The sequence below is a fragment of the Nestor notabilis genome, unplaced genomic scaffold (assembly GCF_000696875.1).
Source record: "Nestor notabilis isolate BGI_N333 unplaced genomic scaffold, ASM69687v1 scaffold8568, whole genome shotgun sequence".
In the NCBI taxonomy this organism is placed as follows: domain Eukaryota; kingdom Metazoa; phylum Chordata; class Aves; order Psittaciformes; family Psittacidae; genus Nestor; species Nestor notabilis.
The window spans coordinates 154,282-174,618 of record NW_009941454.1 but is presented as its reverse complement, the minus strand read 5'-3'; the positions used below and the strand labels follow the sequence as shown (position 1 = coordinate 174,618).

Genomic DNA, 20,337 nt, shown 5'->3' with positions numbered 1-20,337 from the left:
TAAGGCAGATATCAGCTTTACTATGACCATCTCCAAGGGAGAGACAAGCACTCCAACAGAACTTCAAGCTGCTACTTTCAGTTTATTTTGGGGGTCCTTTATCTAGGTGCATATTACTATGGTATTCTTAACCATGACAGGTGAACAATCAGTTGTTCAAAATACTACTGTTTCCTTATTTCAGCATTTGTGAAGTGTTATATATTTATATAGTTCATTTGAGTGTTTGTACTTTTTTCAGTTAAACAATTACTGTTCTTAGTTTGACAATACTAGTAGTGTACAGTACAAAGAAAGTCTAAAAATATTTGTACACAGGCTATTATTTTGATTCAAGAACAAACACAACAGTTATTTCTGATTTACATAAATAAAGAAGCAGTATATTTTGTATGGGATTAATCAACAACTTTGAAGAAGTAGAGAATTCTAATGCAAAATAATTTTGGAATGAGACTGCAAAATTTTAAAGACTGGAAATTAAAAATTACTGTCCTATTGTGCATCTCTGTGGGTAAAAGAAGTGTGAAACCTTTTTCTACTCACATTGCTTTTTTTCAGAAGTATCATTAGAAATATTTCTTCCAAATGCATGAAACTACTTGTCTATGTATTCTGATTTTTATGCATTGAAACTCCACTGCTTCCACAAAAGCCATGTTTAAGATACAAATCAGAATCTGTGTGTATTTTCAGAAAGGTATAAACTTGAACAACTCAATTCTCTTTTGTAGAAACAGTTCATAAGGTGAGATGAGAGTTGGTGGAATATTCTTACAAAAATCATTCATAGCAACTCCTATGGAATCTAGGAACTGCATAGGAAAAGTTCATGTGAGCTCCACTGGGAACGTTACAGGCATCTGTGCATTTCAGTTTTGCTAAGTAAAAGACTTCTGCTTAGTTTCTGTCCATCACTCAACTACCATCAAGAAAAATTAAAATCTTAAGACTTCTGCAAATGTAAAAAATTGTTCATTTTTAAATGTTTATTTTTCAGATGTATTGCTCAATTAACCTCAAACAGCTTTGGGAGCCTTCATGCTAAGGACAACATTTATGCAAAACCTCAAAAGATGCAAAAATTGGGCACATAGTGAATAATGACTACTTGTTTTCTGTTATAACACTAGATTTTGTTTGAAAAAATGGAGTATAAATTACTATAAAACATTGAATTTTTTCATTGCTTTTTAGGTCTAATTGTGCTGAAAATATACGTAAACACATCTTACATACAGGAAAGCATGAAGGAGTGAAAATGTATAACTGTCCTAAATGTGACTATGGAACCAATATCCCTGTGGAGTTTCGTAACCACTTGAAAGAACTACACCCAGACATTGAAAATCCTGATCTGGCGTACTTGCATGCTGGTAAGGTCATTCTTCCCTTTGCTTACAAATTCTTCTCTGTATAAGCATGCTTAAATGATTGCAATAAGAAAGCTAGCTGTTATGTTATTATCATTTATTCTGAAGAAGAACATGATTTTAAAATGGGCTTCGTCCTCTTCAAGTTTTCACAAGGGGTGAAGGTTACGCATTAAGCACTGAAATCGTTTCATGTTTCATAAGCAAAGTTTGCTGTTCAATATATAAACATCGGAAGTGTGTGCTATTTAGATGCCTCATTTTGAAATTCAGTTGAACTTTTATAGAGAAATTGTTAACATTTGTATTAAGTCCTTCTGCCCAACCTATTCATCCAAGAGCAGAAAACCAAAATTCCTTATGAAGTACAGTGGCAAAATAATGTACCACTTTAAAAAATCTTCAATTTCATTACAAAAAAACAGATAGTATTCAACACAAAAAGACAGCAGCAGAGATCAATCAATAACTTACATGTATGTTTTGAGGTTTCACATTAAAGAGCAACACATGAAAGTCACTGGAGGAATGCCAAACAGAAACATTGCTTTGGAGACAAGAATTAAAAGAAAAAAGTTGGGGTGTTTCCTGTTTAGGAACAAGATTTTTTTTGGTTGAGTTTCTACAGTTCAGAATAGAAGACAGTAGTTTAATAGGAGCATTGAGTTAGGAGAAAAATAGAGTTCAATGGCAATAGGTTAGGAGAAATGATACAAAACTAGGCTGGAGCTCGAATGAAATGTGATCTTAACTCAGGAGAGACAGATAACTTAGACATCACTGGGCGGGAAGACAAGTCAGAGCAGTGGGAAAAAAGAACAGATGGTGAGAAGAAAGAGTTGGGGAATCCAGAGGAGGAAGAAGCTATGTGGGCCAAATTCTCCCTGAGATGCAAATTAATCTTCGATTGAAGTACTACTATTAGTATTGCTGTGTCAGATTTAAATCTTCTTCTGTAAGGAATTGATCTCATAATTATGAGACCCTCATACTTGTAAAAAACCATAACCTAGAGGGCTTTCATTCAACTTTGTCCAGTGTGTACACTCAAGTTATTAAAACTTCTCAGTCTTCTCAAAATGACTGCTTGCTTTCCTGACTAGAGGCAGTGTATTATTTGTACCATGTATTTCTATTTGCCAAGCATTCCACTTCATTTTGGAACCAATCATCATGTCATGTCAGCATATGGTGGATAATATCTGGATGTGCAAACAAAATGCCAGTTGGCGGAATACCAATTTCAAAATAGGTCAGAAAACTGGTCACATTTCACCATAGTTCTCACTAAAGTGAATGAAGATTCAGCTCCAAGCTTAAATCCAAACACAGTTGGATTTTTACTACAATAATCCCCCTTATAATAGTATGAAAATCTAAAATGCTTTCAACAGAGAGATATACAGACATAACACATACAGCTGTAACACTGGTAGAATCACGAGATTTTTTCCAAAATTACAAAATCTGTGTAAGTTTTCATGTTATTTGTTCAAGACTGCATCTAAATAAATGAAGTTTTCATTGCAGCATGCTGTGGTTAAAACTATTTAACTTGCTTGTCTTGGCAACAAAGGAAACCTGTCATCAATGTGTTGTATACTAACGATATCTATTTTCTGTACATTCATTCTTATACTGTAGAAACTCCCTTTCACTAAACAGGGTGCTGTACAAACATATTAATACTAGCAAAAACTGGTTGTCACCTAATTATTGCCAGGCTGGCCTAGAATTGGTATACAACAGAAATGTTGAAATATTGTTTGCATAATCCCATTGCTAAAACGGGGATACTGTATTCTCCTTTCAGGAAGAATCACTATTAAAGCAGGACCTAGGTCATAATTGTGCATTCACATCAGACTTTAATTAAAGAGGCTTTCATTCCTTTTTAATCCACTTCTGACTGCTGGACATCCGAGAGTTAAAGGTTTTAGAGAGGATTTTTAGAGGAATGAGGGGATAACTCCTGTGCCCTGGCCAACATCCCTTATCAAAATAAGATTTGTTCTGTGTCTGGTTCACAGTTACTGATGACTTATTGGTCATTGGCTGCACCCACAGAGAATCCACAACACAACAAAGAACCCTTTAGGATGATAGAAGTATGAAAGTGTCAAAAAGATCGATTTTTTTAAACTTAAACATATTTGTCTGTCTTTTGTGTTCTAATATTGCTTTGTAACAGAAAGCCCAGCCCTTTTACTTCTTTGAGCAGAATAGAAATAGAGTAAGTCTCATCACTGTCAAAGAGACAGCCACCAGCTCCAGCCACTTTGCAGAACCAGTCACAAACTTTTTCAGCACAACCCACCAAGAATGGAGCTCTGGGGTCCTATAAGATGTGTCTGGGACTAAATATCAAGCCTGGGTTTTGTTGTGAAATTAAGATTATCAGTTGGATTTCTAAATCAAAGTTAATATTCTTTATAATATAATGCTCTCAGTGGCAGTAAGGAGCTTGAAGAAGTTGCATTTTGAAGGGAGAGGCTGTGGAAGGTGGAAGGCAGAACAAGTTAGATTCTACATGAGTAAGGATGGTTCTGTAATTGATACATGATATCTCTTGCTGTTCTACATCTTTGAAATCCTGTATAATGTGAGGAATTGATAGATGTGCAAAGTAGGTGGAGTGCCTTCAGACTTTCTTTCCTCTTTTTGTTATAGGCTGTATCATAGAGGGAAGTATTTAACTATCCAGCTATATTCCTTATAAACCCAATGAAGTATCATTATATATTTTAAAACAATAACAGTCTAGAAAACACTTTTGTCTCTTCATTTTGAAATGTACTGCATTTGAACAGCAGACCTTTTATGCACACAAACCAAAAAAGAGATATAAGCATCTGCACATAAAATTATAGATTGAATTTGCTAGATTACATTTCAGATACCAGTTTATGTGTCCAACCTCTAATTTTTATACACATCACCAAATCTTTTTTTTAAGTGTCATTGTGTATTGTTCTGTAAGAGTTTTATGCCTGCTTCTTGGTATTCTCTGACCCATTTTCTCAAGGTCTGTGTTGAAACTGAAAATATATTTGAAAAACAGCCAGAAAATCAGTGATTGATGATATCCACAATATTAATTTATTTTTTAATACCACATTTGAGATACCAATAGATTTTATAGCTGTTCTAGAAGAGAAGTGGGCTTACTGCAGTTAATGTTTTAGTCACAGAAATTTGGTTCCAATGGAAGTCATTTATGTTATTCTTGTAATCAATGCACAAATCTGAAAATCTGTCATTACAAATGGAAAATTAATGAGTGAATTGTCATATTATGTCAATGACTATAATTTTAGTGATTTTTTTTTTAAATGCAACAATCTGATAAATATTTCTGATTTGCTTACTGTGGACTTGTCTGTATGGCAAGTCTCAAAGCTGAAGAAATCTTTGGATTGATTCTTGTATGCATTGCATTTCCAAAAGTCTTGGATATGGGTTTTTTTCTTCCAGCTGATGCTACATCTCAGTACTGAGTTGAACTGAGCCTGAATACTTTGAGCAGTGAGACAGGGGAAGGACTTGTACCTGTAGTGGAACTTGAAAGGCACCAGTACCCCAGCTGTCTTTCTCAGTGCTTTGTCTGCTTTGCAACAGCATCACTTGGTAGTGATAATTTCAGTTTGAACTAAATGTTCATCATTTAGGAGCTCTTGTCTTATAAACATTATGATACTATTATGATGCATTATTTATATCTAAAGAGTGTAATATCTATGGCTTGACATCTCCATTACTCCAATAGCTGCAGAGACCATGGCATCTCACTGTGTTCATAGTAGTCTTTTGTGAATACTAAAACGGCCGTAAGGCAAAAAGCTCTTCAGAGAACAGAGAAGCAGTTTGCTCATTATTGTTTTCATGATCATGTTGAAAGTTATGTGATGATGCTCTTTTTTTCTGTATCGTTACTTCTGTGCCATACTGTTAAAAGTGAACATGATCCCAAGAATGAGCACTACTCTAGGAAATCAGAATAACCCAGTTTTTCACTAAGTGACTGCTGTAGTGGGCTTGCTCTCTGTCTGAGTTTTCCGATGTGCAAAATAGGTGCAATGGTGACACAGTTTGAGTCACAAATCTTTTGCTTGAAAATGGCATCACAACAGCCAGTTGTGATTAGGGAACTGCTTAAGGTGTTGAATGAAAATTTGGAGATGTTTTGCTGAATTTAGACTTGGCAGTCATACAAAATCTTTCTTGGAAGTCTTTTATTAAAAAAAAAAAAAAAAATTGGGAAAGGCAGATCAATTCATTGTACTCTTTAGTAAATCTATTCTTTCTTTGAAAATTATAAAGTTACGCAGCATGGTTTGAGAGTCTGCCACCCTGGGCCCTGCGAGTAGGAGTGGAGGATCTCTTACTCTTATGGATCCTGGCAGAACTAAAAGCGTGAGCCGCTTCCCATTGCTGCACAGATGTGTTTGCGGGAATTCTTAGAAGTACAGCTTTGTGTGCCTGTGACTCTGGGAAAATTATAGGTGCCCCTGGGGTTGGGCATCTAAAGAACAAAGATCGTGACGATTGTGTTTTGGCAGTTGGCTGCCTACGTGGTGATTGAACGCTTAGTGCTCATGAAGAGTTACATAATTCATGACCAAAATGATAGATAGGTACTTGATTATAGTGTGAGTTGCTTCACAGGGAGAAAATATCAGACATGCACTACTCTTAATCTATCTGAGAAAAGCCTAAGAAAAATCAGTTACTGAAAGTGTAGTCAGACAAATTGAAATGAGAAACAAGGTGGAAACACTTACATAGGAGGTCGATTGAGCTCTGGCAGCAACTAGCAGAAGAAATTATCCCTGTTCCGTTCCTTTGAGCCTTGAGAAGACTGGATGTCTTTCTGGAAGACAGGTTTTAGGAGGACCCAAGGTTGCTGGGTTCACTGCAAAACTAATTAAGTGTTATTTAAGGGGCTTTGATATACCAGAAGTCGGACTATTAACTAATAGTCCTTTCTGCTCTTAAATCTTAAAACAGTGTTAATCTACAGCCTCCTTGTAAGGGTTGTGTTTCTGAATCTCAAGTGCATAGGTGTTGTGATAGCAAAGGAATAGCTGAGGAGACACGTAAGTCCCCCAAAGTGTTCTTTCTCGTAGAGATCACACTTCAGTCATCAGTGCCAAACTCTTACTCTCTTTGAGCCTGATGTACCTGTATCTGAGTAGAGATACATTGTCTAAAATAAGTTTCTTTCTGGTGTGTCATTAAATCCTCAATCACATACACTGGTATATACATTCATTCATTTAATTATATATAAAATGTTTGAAGAATCCTTATGAAATTCGGCTCTTTTGGTTGTCAGTTCCCTTATTGTGTTATTGGCATCTGAGATCTGAAATCAATGAAATGACAGTTCAATTAATCATCTCTCCACCAAGCTGGGCCTACATCCTGCTCTTTTCCTTTTTAGATTAAGGGAATGAAGTTAAGGGATGGTTTAGTTCTTTCTAGAGAGCAGTGAAAAGGAGTTTACCTCAGGGTCTCTTCTATGCATGTTTAAGAAGTATTTTTTCAAACTTTAAGTGCAGTTTTTGAAAGGCTGTGATCACAACACATTTCTCTTTCAGTTTCTGTAGCTTTAGGGGAACAAGGCTGTACTAGCTACCCGCAACGTGATTACGTCATCAACAAGGGACAAAATTGTGATCCTGTTGGTGGTAACAGTTGCAATATTCATGAATGGAATTCTGAAAGTTCAAATAGTTAATCCCAAATAAAATTGTGATCTTTATCATGCTTGACAGCTACATTTATCAAATTATTAAGAGAAAAAATTGATTGCTAAAAGTTATGGTGTGATCTATTATGTGATTTTATCAAGGTATAACTGTATTGCCAAGTGGAAACTGAAAACTTACTCAGAATGTGAATTGGACACACATAACCTGAAAATATAACTATTATACTAGTGTCCTTTTCTACTTCAAAATTTTTCTTTTTTTTTCTTGTCCTTTCTCTTGCATCTTTTGACTCTTTAGTAGAAAATATAAAGTTGAAAAAAATTTGAAAAAATTAAATAATAAAACCCTGTTTATTCTTGCACTTTCTGAATTTGTCAAGCTACAAAAATATAAAATCTGTGAGTGCTATTTATCAGTGAAATAACAGAAACACAAGTCAGTTGAGTACCTATCCAAACTTGTAATTCATACCTGAAGTCAAGCCTCCGAAGAATGGATACACAGTCTGTTTGTAAGCATATTTAGCTTTTTTCTTGGAATAGCTGTGTTCTTAGTCTTTATCACTGTTTAAATAAAATACTTTAAATAAAATACTTTAAATGCTGTAATTTGAAACAATATTAAAAATCTGTCATTGCTAGATATAGGCAAATCAGGTAGAAGCTTTTACAGTAGAAGAATATTGCTTTGGTTTCTAGTCAGATAAAACATTATTTTTGATGGCTGGTGTACTTAAAAAAAAGGCAGCAGCAGCTTTGCTTCAAACAGGTTTGTTCTTGTCATAGCTATTAGTGCCAGTCTTTCAATAGCATGTCATGTTGATTGGCAGACACTCCCTTTCCTCTTTTGTGAAGAATAATAATTTTAGTGTGTGCCTGAAATAAAAACCTAGTATAAATGATTTTCTGTTTGTAAAGGAGAAAACTAGGTTCCTTATAACCTATGTAGATTGTGTATTATTGTGTTTCGGCAAAAATTAATCTGTGTTTTAAAAGAAAACTAAGACTGAAGTCATTTATTTGTTTTTATAACTGTCTTCTATTAGAAAGCTTTGTAAGCCTAGCAGAGCTTCCCTAGCCAGTATCCTTATTTAGGTGGTCATGGCAGTAGATTTAGTTCTTTCCAGGTAGCAAGTAAAGAGGTCATGAAAGTATTTTTTCTTTTTTACTAGTATGTACTTCTTGCTGCTGCTATTGAAGAGCTTAAGGACTCCTTTCATAGTCCCTTAGCTCTTTTTTCTGAACAGCCAGAGTATATTGCTGCTGAGTGACATGAAAGAAGGTGTTGAAATATTTTGATGCAAATATTAAATCATCTACTATGCAAACCCCACCACTATTAATATTCAGAATATAGTTTTAAATGGAAAAAAAAAAAAATACTGTCTAGACCAATGTATGGAACACCTTTTAATACCTCTGATCAGTAGAGTTATAATGTCTGTCATTTTGTGCACCATTTTTCCATCAGATAGTTGGTGAGAAGCTGGAAGGCCATCACATAAGTGGTTTTCATATTCTGCATAGCACCAACGGCATTTGTAGTCACAATCCTGCATTCTGATCAATGCCTTTCTGCCCATGGCCCACTGCTCTTCCTAGTCATTCCTTTCTGAAGAATTATCCCAGCTTGTCACAAGAGCAGCTAGTTTTTTGTGGGATGATCAGCTTGAATCTCTTTGCCCACATCTAAACATTTAATTTGAGTGTTGGCGTGCACCTGCTTTCCTATCATTCCTCCGTGTGGCATCCTGGTTTCCAAGGCAAGGAGCTATTTAGCTGATGTGGAGGGAGGCTATGCCAGACGCAAATTTTCTGTTAAGCCTTATGCCCACCTTATTTGCCCTCAAAACACCCTCAGATGGGCATGTGCTTTGCAACTTCCTTGTGTTACATTGGTATCCACATGCCAGATTCCTGCTTTTACCTCTGCAAGGATGTCAGATTCACAGATGAAAAGAAGGTAATCTTACTCCAAGCTATTATTTCATTACACTAGTAGATAAAATATCCTTCATGAAGAATGAGACATAGTATTGCCTATGTAGTGCTAAAAATAGGATATCCTAACATAACTTTTAAAACAAGGCTGAAATATTAAAGTACAGAAGTAGAAGAAAGCCTTTATGGCACAACAGCCATCTAGAAGGACACAAATGTTTAATTTTGCTAGAAAATGTATATTCTTAATAGTATGTGCTAAATAGAAATAATAAAAGGAAATATTAGTATTCAAATATCAACATACTAAAATTCTGAGAAAAACACACAAAAATGGGATATCAGGGTGCTTAAGCCATGACACAGGGTCATCCAGAAAACTTTTCAAACAAGTAAAAACCAGAAATTAGCCTTACAGAAGGAATAAAAAATAAAAGTGTACAGTGCATAGGAGTAGTTCCGGATATTTTTATGCTAAGATTGTCCTATACTCCGAATACCTAAATTGCTTCCCTATTAGGAGAAGTTCTTGTAAGAACAGAGTTCTTAGTGTATCATCCAGGGCAGTTATGCTGGAGTCCTAAGAAATATAAAATTCTTAGGTTTTGGGTTTCTTTTTTTTTTTTTTCATTAGACTCTAATAAGCAACTTGAAGAAGAGTATGTAAATGTTGATTTAGAAGGTGTTGTAAATTTTTAATTTAGGAATATATAAAGCACAAATATGTATTATATAGAATGGTATATAAATATTTATGTAGTTATATATAGCTAATACATTAGATAAATATTTTTATAAATTCTATTTCTATGAAAAAATATATAAATAAACCTAAATAATATCACAATGGTGGCATCCCAATTATGAACAAATTATTTAATTGCTTGAAGATTTGAGCTAACAGTACTTTAAAGACCTGGGGCACTGTATTTCAGTATAATCATGTAACAGAGTGTATTTTGCCTACATAATGCCACCACATCTTGGGCTCTTTAACTATGGCTGTGTGTTGTTTAGAGGACACTTAAAATTTTCTCTTTCTGTGAGATGCCACCAACATCTCAGCAACCTGCACTGAAAGAATGACTCTTGATAAATAACCTGAACAATTAACATTTGTAAATCTGCTTTCATTTGCTTGCAAGCCATTGTCTGAATTTTCAATTTTTTTTAAAAAATTACACAAAGGAATTATTTGCTTGATACACAGAAAATGACACAAACAATAGCAAATAATTTCAGAATCAGAAAAGTGTTGAAGCAAATGTGGGTAATGTTAGGTATGGAAGGATTGAATGAAGTGTTACTTTTGTGCTCAGTGCCTTACTGCTTCAGGTCATGACTGAGGAGAAGAGTCCTCAGCAATAATTGCTCCAATGAATCACAAATCATTGGCATTCCATGATGATTTTTAAAATTTCTTTTGGGCTTTCTTTTTGTTTGCTTTCATTGATCCAATGTGTGCTGCACTGACTTTCCATTAATTTCTTGATGTGGCATCTTGGATCTTGACCTTTGTAAGTAAGATGCCTTGTCTGTCTGATACACGTGTTCTTTTGTACTTCTAATTCCTCTTTTACTTCCAATAGTTCTTCATAATTTTTCCCATCTTTTCATTTACCAGATCTTTGGTACCTTTCAACTGCTAAATGCTCTCCCATATATCCTTAGTAACCATGCTGAATTTTTCTGTCCTTTTTAATATTTAGGTTTTATTGGATGAATGTAGATTGCACCTTCTCTAACTGTACCTTAAATAATTGCCACTTAAGGGAATTAAGAAGTACAAGGGAAGGAAAATGCTGACCCATAGACTAAGCAGAAGGAAAAAACGTTCCCACTGGGTCCAATTTCCTAAGAAGGACCATCGGGATAGTGACTAGGACCTGAAATTATGGGCTGAATGACCTCTAAAAAATTATCAGCTCAAAGAGGAGCTTGTCTATAACTGTTTGCACTAAAGGAAATGAAGATAGGTAGAAGTCTCACAGAAGAAAGATTGCTTCACTTTCTTGGCGACCATATAAGAGCGTAATATGAAACTATATCTCATATAAATACACTGCACACCAACTGTCTATAATTCTTGTATCATGTCAAAAAACCATGGAGGCAGATATCATATCTCTTAACTCCCAGCAGGCCAGTTAGTGGGGAACCCCTTTTTCTAAATGGGAAGATAGAAAGTACGGCTACTGAATTTAAGTTATTTTATGCAGGTCTTGCATTTATTGGATAGAGTGTGTGCTCATCAATATCTAATGTCAAAGAAATGGCTTGTACTACAGAAACCACTGCAGATTTCATACAGATGTTTTCATTCTCTGAGTCATTACAGTATGATTTTCATCTAATATTCTCTGATAGTAAAAAGGGACCTTAAAGTGAGTGCAATTTTCATATAAATTGCATAGGAACCTGAGCATTAATGAAAACTTTGGGCTTCAGATAATACAAATCACTAGCTCAGCCTCCACATGTCTGCATGAAAGGTAATGCTGGTTTAAATGGGTGCAGTTCCAGTGGCTTGGGTGTGGGAAGTACAGGAGGTGTCTGGCAACTAGAGGCAAAGTTGCTGGACATGTATGTGTGGTGCAGTTAAAAGGACTTCTCAGATATTTGGAGAAGAAAATCAGTTACTGTTTGTCACAATCCCTGCTTAAATAACATTTCAGAAACTTAACTTATTGTTGCTGAAGAGTTTTTCATTAGTCATCTTTGTACAGTAGCTATAGGAAAGAGTTGGTTGCTATGTAGTGTTTGGAATATAATGTACTTGCAAAAAAGGCATTAAGATAACTACCGTATTACATGCTAAGCTATGACCCTACCTCTTTTATACCTTGCCAAAATGGTACTTCGTATTCAAAGTCTAGTAGGTAATAGCAGATACAGTTCTAAGAACACAGTTTATAGAAGATTTAAAAGAATTGATCTACTTAGAAGTAATAGTATCTAGAGGAAACATAAAATGAAAGCATCTTTTGATAGCAAAAAAAAAGATAAAACCCCGATAATCTAGTTAGCTCAAGAGACATCGGAAGTTTTTAGGCAGACACTTTCAATTTCAGATTGATTTTAGGTTCAGCATATATATATATGAAATTCAGAACTGGGTTTGAAGAATTTGAACTTAGATGTTATTTTTTCAATAGTTTTTGGAATGTTTGAGTAAGGTGAAATTAAAAAGGAGGAGCTGCTGTGAAATGTCTGGAGTCCTCACATATTAATGCCTGCCCCCACCACAAAATGCCAATGGAATAAAGCTACCTCAAGTCAATTCGATTTAGTCTCTTCTGCTAAGGATTTATCTATAAATCCTTACTTTTCCAGTAATATTCAGTGTTATTTTATTTGTTGTTGACCCTTTCTTTTGTAATCTACCTTCGTCTGAGCAAATTCAGCCACAGTCAAAATTGTCAGTGAGGTGCAATATGCAGAAATAATGCCTTAATCTGATGTTCCCACTGTGACAATGGGACACTCTTAGCCATGTTCAAACTTTTTTACAATTTTTTATTTTTTTTTAGTTGTATCTTGTAGGTTTTGTCTTTGCTTAAACTCACAGCTTTTTTTTTTTTTTTCTTTGCCTAACTAGGATTTTCAAAATAAATGCAAATCCTTTCATATTAACATTAGTAGGTAAACTGAGCTGATTGATTGATTGATTGAAGTTATTTTTGCCAATATTTTTTTAAGGAAAGTCATTGTAGAATTTGCAGTCTGATTGCTCTTGATGCTGATTGGCAGAAATAGACCTTTCTTGGCTAATACAAAAAATGTTATAGAAAGAAATGGCAAACGTAAAATCGTACTTCAGTTTAAAGTTTATATTGATAAAGTTTTTAGTGTGTTTGAATTTAGCTTTCATTACATAACGTAGCGTTGCATTACATTTCTCAAAGGGGTTCCCTATTTCTCCAAATACCATTGTGTACCTCCTACTGTCTTCACTGGGCATATACATCTAAATATTGGTGGAACATTAATATCTGGGGGTTTTTTTAGTTGTTACTAATTTACAGCAGTATTTCAGGTGTTATATTTCCAGGAGAATGTAATTGTTGCCCATACACCGACACTCCGTCTGCATTGTTAAAAAGAAATGTGAAAGTAGATTTGAAAGTCACAGATAATTTCTAATAGACTTTGACCGTGTAGGATGAATGAAGCCAAGTAATAGTTCTCAAGAATTTCTGAATATAAATAGACCCATATTTGCACTTAACCAGCATTGTTCAAGAATTTACTACTAGATTCCATATTTGAACAATTATGAGAACATGTATCCTAGGCTTTTAAGATATTATGGTAGTTTTTAAGAAATCTGAAGTGTTTTGGAAAGGCCAGGTTATCTGACTAACTCATATTTTAATAAGAAGTTTCACATGAGTTACATATAAGCATAGTTTCTAATGCTCTAGTAAACAAGTACAGTGTTATGTAGAAGAAATTGCAGTGTTCAGAGCAGGGAGAAATAGAACCAATCTAAGTTATCAGTCTGTATGTTCTTATGCTGAAATGCTATACCTTGCAACAGTATGCATTGTACACAGAAAGATGTTTTCCAGTAATTAAAGGCTTTAGGCTTCTAAGGTGCTTAGATCTAAACCCTGTTGTTGTTACAGTTATACGAGGTGGGAGATAACTTAAATGGCAGATTTTCACTTTCCAGTAAACTTTTTTTTTTTGCTTTACATTGTTTAGAAATAGAGATTTAAATGTATTTAACTGTTACAAATGTCTCAGCCAAGAAAGGTCTGAGTTTCTAAATGATATTGGAAGATGGAATTTGTCTAATTGGATAAGTTTTCAATTTTATAAGCTGGAATAGATATTTCATGAAATACAAAACTGAATTTATTTCATCTGTGTTATTCAAGCATACTTATTTTGCCATAGAAATATTGCATTTATATTTTGTGCATTACTAGAACTACCTGTGATAAATTTATGGTTCTGTAGTATCATGATTTGGTTTAATTTTTATCATATAGAACCAAAATTTCATTGCCAATTTTTGTATTTAAAGGCTTGTTAATCTGCATTGATTTCTTAGTTTGGTATGGATTCTGAGCTGAAAAATACAGTACATCACTGACTGTTCTATCACGTGACAGCGACTGATAAAGCATCTGTGCAGAAAGTGTCAGAAAAGGTTAATATTTATTGATTTTATGGCACTACAACCAATGTAGTTTTGCCATCAAAGATGTATGGCCACCAGCAATGGAATCTGTAAAACTGCAGGTTGGACGCTAGTTTTTATTATAACCTATGCCAGTATTCTGGCCTTAAAAAATGACAGATATTTAATTTAAGACAAAAGGCTTTGAATGTGCAGCTACTGTATACCTGCAACAGGAATTTAGTATTCTAAAACGAAACCCAAGCGCAGAGTTTTAAAGTTTAAGAGGGGGGAAAACACGCAACCTTGCATTGCAAATGACAATCACATTTAGCCTTTTCATCCACTTAACTATGTGCTATTGATCTGTAGAAGGTGCCCAAGCAAGTGATAGCTGAAATTATGAGCAATAAAGGGCTTGCTTCTTCAAACAAAAAAGTATATAATTAGTAGGAGTGGAGGAGGGGACAGAGCTTGTGTTTGGTTTTAAAGGCATTTAAACAAGATGGACTGAGTGCAACAGCAGTGTTTAAGTGTACACAAGGAGAAATCTGGTTGCCTTGAAGCATAAATCCATGGTCTGGTTGCAGCTTGTGTGTAAAAATTAGGCGTGCACCCCAGCCTTTACATTTATCTCCATCAGGGTTTGCCTGACAGAAAGACAATCTGTTGGTTTACCTACATCAACTAGGGAGAGGAAAATCCTGTGAAGCTTTGGTTCTTCTAAATGCACCCGTAGTTTGCATTTTTATTCTATTTCTCATTTAGCTGACTCTTGATATCAACTTTTTCATAACTGATAGTTCTATTGACATTTCCGGAAGGTTTTCAAGAAGATGGAAGAATGCTTGCTGAAGTGCTGAAAATTACTCTACTAAAATATATATAGACACACATAGACCTTGTACTAGCAGGTTTGTAAGAAATAGTAGCAGGATCCGGCCCCAGATTTTAAGAATCCCTGTTTCTCTAATATTTATGACAGAATGGGTATTTTTATGGTACAGTTTTGCATGCAAATTTTTCTCCCCTACTTTCTTTAAGGTTCAGTGTCAGGAACAACAGTAACAGTGGTTTTGTTTTTTGAGCAAAACCTAATGATAATTCAGCTGTTAAGAAACTCTTATCTAACCTGAAGAGTAGAATAAATTGCATGGCATACAGTAAACATGCTTTAGATCGCCTCTTCTCTGTACCACATTTTTCTGTTGAGCTTTATACCACCAGTTTGTCTGGGTTCTTTTTCCCCAGACAGCTTACCCATTTTATTGTGCTCATTTAGAGGAAAGAAAAACTGTTTGTCTCCTTGAAAGGCAAGAGAAGAGTGAGTGGAAACCTACTTTTATAGCTAAAATACCATTATAATATATGGCAACTAAAATTCTAAAATTGAAAGAGAAGATACAAGAGAAAATCTTAAATCATTTTTTAAAGCCACTGACAGTTTGAAATATTCCCATGAAGATTTCTATTTTTTTGTCTTCCTTCCTTGAGCTTAGTAAAATGTGATTTTTAAAATGATTGTTACAATAACTTGTTTAATTTCAATAACTCAAATAAGATCCATTCCTCATATAACTCCACCTTTTTTATTTTAATGACTCTGTCATTAATCTAACATTTTCCATTTTTATTGTGCTTCATTTTTCCCCCCTTCTGATCACTTTAAATTATGACTATGAAATGGCACGCATTCAGCACCAGCATGCTCTGGCTGCATTTTTACATCTCTTTTACCCCTTTATTCTCATGTTTTTAACTTTCAGTACAGCCAGTTGCCAACATCATGACTCTATGACTTCCAGGCTACAGCTATGGGTGGCAGCTTAGTGACAGAAGGTTTTTCAAACACTTTATTTCATTTTTTTTATATTAAATATCACTGCTATGAATAATTTGTTCTACTTTGCAACACCTACACCCCAAAATTGGTTATTACCTTAGGTAATGGTTGATATGTTGTTAGGTGATTTTAACAAATGATTTTGGGGAAGTATTAATTCGTAATGTAATTCATCTTTAGGGCCCAGCCATATATTTACTTTAGACTGTGTAACCATGAGAAGATGCCATTGCTTAAATAATTATCATTCATTGAGTAAATAAAATTAATTTATTAACTTTGCCCACACAAATTTGATATAAAAATAAGGGATAAGGAAGAAAAGAGTTGTTTTGAGACTGCAGCTCACTGAATGATTACACATGCTAATGTGCCCTCCTTGTGCCTACGTGAAATGGCAAAGAAAATTAGGAGCCCAGAAGTTTCTTAGAATTCCAATTCAACTTGTAATCCCCAGGTTTTTTGATTTATCTTCAGATGCAGGGTATGAAATGTTCCATCAGGTTAGGACCAGTATTCATCTATGGTAATACTGTCCTAAGTCCCTCTGTATATACACTGTGTGTGATATCATGGTGTGTCTACAACTTCCAAGATAATGTGCAGGACAAAAGGTAGTATCTGCTTATATTTCGTTAAGAACAAGTAACCATGAGCCAGGATTTGTTGTATCTCAGATCTGAGTCAAGGTATAAAAACAAAACAATGCTATTGAAATCACCATACCTCTATGTGCAAAAAAAATAAAGTAGCAGATTATTTTATAAATAACCGCAGTGTAGCTCTACCTGTAGCATGAAAATGCATTGGTGATCATTAGTGTTACAGTGTCACTGCCATTTGTGGATAGATTTTGGGGCAAGTCTGACTGCAGGTGCCTGTGTGTCAGCTCTTCCTGCTGTTGGTACAAATCGGCTCAATTTGGGAACCATGCTAATTTTACCATGCTAATGGAGGCTGAATCCAGGTTATTAAAACCAGAGCCTGTGAACTTCAAAGGAGCAGTGCTGGGGGGCTAGCCTGGACTAATCATCCCCGGAGAAGCCAGGAACAGTATTGTATTAGTGTAGCTACCATGTCTCCTGCATGTGAGTGGGTTTGCCTCTGGCCGAGCCATCATGCAGCAGCGAAGTGAGGGGTCTGAGGGCCTCTGTGCTTCAAAGGAGAGACTGTTCATTGGAAGTGATTTGCTGAAACCTCCAAAGTATTATTCAGTTATTAGATAGGGGAAAAAAAGTACCTTCTCTGGAATGCCAAGATTGCAAGAGGTAGTTGTGTCAATACAGGGTGGGAAATGAACGGAAGTCTTTCCAATCCCACACAGGCCTGCTCACTGCTCTTAAACCTGCATAATCTGTGTCTCTTATGCAGAGATGTGCAAAATCCTTCAAATGGGGCATAAGGATGCCTTGCTGTTAGATAAATATTGCATCTGCCCTCACAGACCTGTAGGATATGTATGCTCCAACATTCAATTCATAACAAATCTTTGTTGTTATTTTCTTTAGTTAGTCAATTACATTTCCGTTTTATCCACTGTTTTCCTTGAGTGTTTCTTTCTATAATCATGAAATAATTTACTCAGCCTTTCTTGATCTGTCTTGCTAAAGTTACAAATTTGATTGCATTCCTATATTGACTGGAATGTTACAGAGCAGTTAGCTTTTATTGTTTTTGTAGCGTAAAATATGTGATTTTACTGTTCATTTTTATATCTTGATATATATGAAAGATTTCATCTCTCATTAGAATTTTGAATTAAATTATCTTCAGGATAAGATTTATCTGCGGTGCTAAGTACACATTTTAAAGTGCTGATTAATGAGCCTGTAATTCATCTTAAAAGTTGGATTTGGGGTTTTTGATACAACCAGGAATGAAGGGTAGTAAGTAAGCATAATTTCTATTGCAGTATTTTTTTATTGAGACACTCATAAGAGTTGCAATATCTATCCTGCCTTTTCCTATTGCTGAAAGAAGGAAAGAGCAGCAATAATTAGTGCTTAAGAATATTTTCTTCAATTTATATCTAACTTATTGTTAATGAGATCTCACCACAGTTAAGATGGGGTGTGGATGGGCCAGGTGATGCATTCTGGTTCCCCTTGTGTCATCAGTTTTACTTTTCTCAACAGTGCAGTGCAGTCAAAGCAGTAGTCTTATGGGTAATGTTTAAATTATTGACTAGTCAGGCTAATATGCAAACATGAAATATTAAAACATCACTGGCAATTTGGGAATTTTGACCCATACAACCAGCTTTTATTTTTGCTGATGATGAGCAATCGCAATCAGTGTTCTGAGGTTTCAAATTGTCATTTATGTTCTTAGAGTGGAAGCAAGGTTACTGGTAAAAGTATGCTTTATTCCCTTTTGATTACCATTTGGGACAGAGAAAAGATTGATACAGGTGCTAAAGAGATGGTTAATCTTTCATACCAAACTGAAAGCACAAGTCTCTATCTTAAATGCAGGATGAGAATTAATTTCTTGCCTTTGCAAAATGAATTTACTTTGTGTGTGTGTGCATGCCCACATTTGTTAATAAAATCCTGGTTGGCGACAAACTTAATAGAAATCAAGAAGTAGTATTATTTTGATAGTAAGGATCTTAAGATAAACAGTTGGACTTTAGATGGACAAAAGTAGTAGACTTTGATAGTGGAACTATGAAATTGTCGTGAGTAGTTTTAGTTTACTAATCTTCCCTTTTTACGTTGTTTTAGTATGTTTCAGGATCAGAGAAGTGACATTATGCAATTTAGATAATTTCAGATCTTAGTCCATAGCAAGATAAAGAGAGGAAATGAGGTACAGAGAAAGTAAAGTCTAGTTCTGTAAGCATGTTAGATACTACCTTCTAAGTGCCCAGCTTCCCACTGACATTGTATTGGACCCTCAGTTCAGACACACATGTGTGGATGAGGCCTCTTTCAGGCATTGATAGGGAGTCTATGGAAGGTCCAACAGCCAAAGTCTCGACATCCCAAAGGGCTATTCTTCCTCTAATATAGGGCATCTTTTTCAAAATTAAAAGGGCATCTAAGACATAAATTGCTAGTGATTTACTAGCCTTTATTAATGTGGCAAGAAATAGAAAGGCTGGATAGGCCCCTGTTTCAAAAAAGTAGCAGCTAAATGCGTTAGGAGTAAAGTGAAGGGACATGTACAGGAGTGTGCTTTTGTATTTCAGGGAGAAGCAGCAGATTGTTTCTCTCACTGCTGGCACAACTTGCTGCTGATAGCAGTATTCCCTAAGAAAGTCTCTTCCGTAATTCCAGTAGCAGAGCTGGTCAGCAGCAGAATCAAATCTAAAGTTCCATTCTGCCTAGCTGTGCTATTTCGTACCTAGATTTACTAGTCAAGGATATTAAGCAGCATTTTTGCAGTAATCATTGTTGGTAAATACTGTAGCCTTCATTTGAATGAGATATATGAGCTGGCTAACACGAATCCAGGTAATAGCTCTGAATCTATGGATGATGTAAAGGTATAAGGGTGTAGTCCACAGTAGCCAGCTCAGTTTCCTTGTGCTCTGGAGACCACTATGCAACCATGTCCATCACCTTAAGCAGGGAACAGTGAATCCTTGTGTAACTTCTGCCACTTCAACCTTTGTACCATAGAACAGCAGATTGCACAAATGAGAGAGCTTGGACGGAGTTTCCCTTGTTGTCTGAAATTTCTCAGAAGAAGATAGGGCAAATGTCAAATCTGAATAGCACCTAAAACTGTGCCATTTGTTGTCAGGAGTTGGGTGGGAGGAAAGACACAGAGTATTCCAGCGGATTTTTATCAGCAAGAACCAGTAGATGCAGGCGACCTCAGCTTGATTAGCTCTGGACTTAGCCATTGTATGGTGGGAGACATTTGGCCTTCATTGAGTCCAGGAAAATGGAGAAATTGGTTAGTCCTCATTCCCCATACATACTTTCTCTGCTGGAAGTTTTTTTTCAGAGCTGACATTTGGCCTCTTCTCCCTTAATTTTAATAGTTGTCTTTGAAAGAAATTGCCAAATTATTAAATGTTTAATATCTCAGCACTTAAACATATCATTTTAAAACACTCATGTATAATATTCTTTTATGTGCATATGTAGTAAAGTGCACTTATATTTTCCTTTGTGTTTGATCATTAACAGATATATGATAATGTCAATATATACTATGAATGATATTTTAAACAAACCTTCTACTGACTTGGCTGTAAACTCGAGAAAAAACATTGGTTTCACCTTAAGGTTTTAATTTCCTTATGTTTAGTATAAAATCAATACTTTAAGAGTGACTAAAATAACAACCAGACAATATTTACCGCTTTTATGCTGAACATTTCAGA

At 35.2% G+C, this 20,337-nt stretch overlaps 1 protein-coding gene across 1 annotated transcript in view; it reads left to right on the top strand.

Moving 5' to 3' along the window:
- Positions 1-1,197: 1,197 nt before the first annotated feature.
- ZNF407 (zinc finger protein 407) overlaps positions 1,198-20,337 on the top strand; it is a gene marked incomplete at its 5' end in the record, with an annotated part of 96,406 nt that continues 77,266 nt past the window's right edge. The window contains one exon of the mRNA XM_010020891.1: positions 1,198-1,376. Coding sequence (XP_010019193.1) covers positions 1,198-1,376 — 179 coding nt within the window. The remainder of the gene's footprint in view (positions 1,377-20,337) is intronic.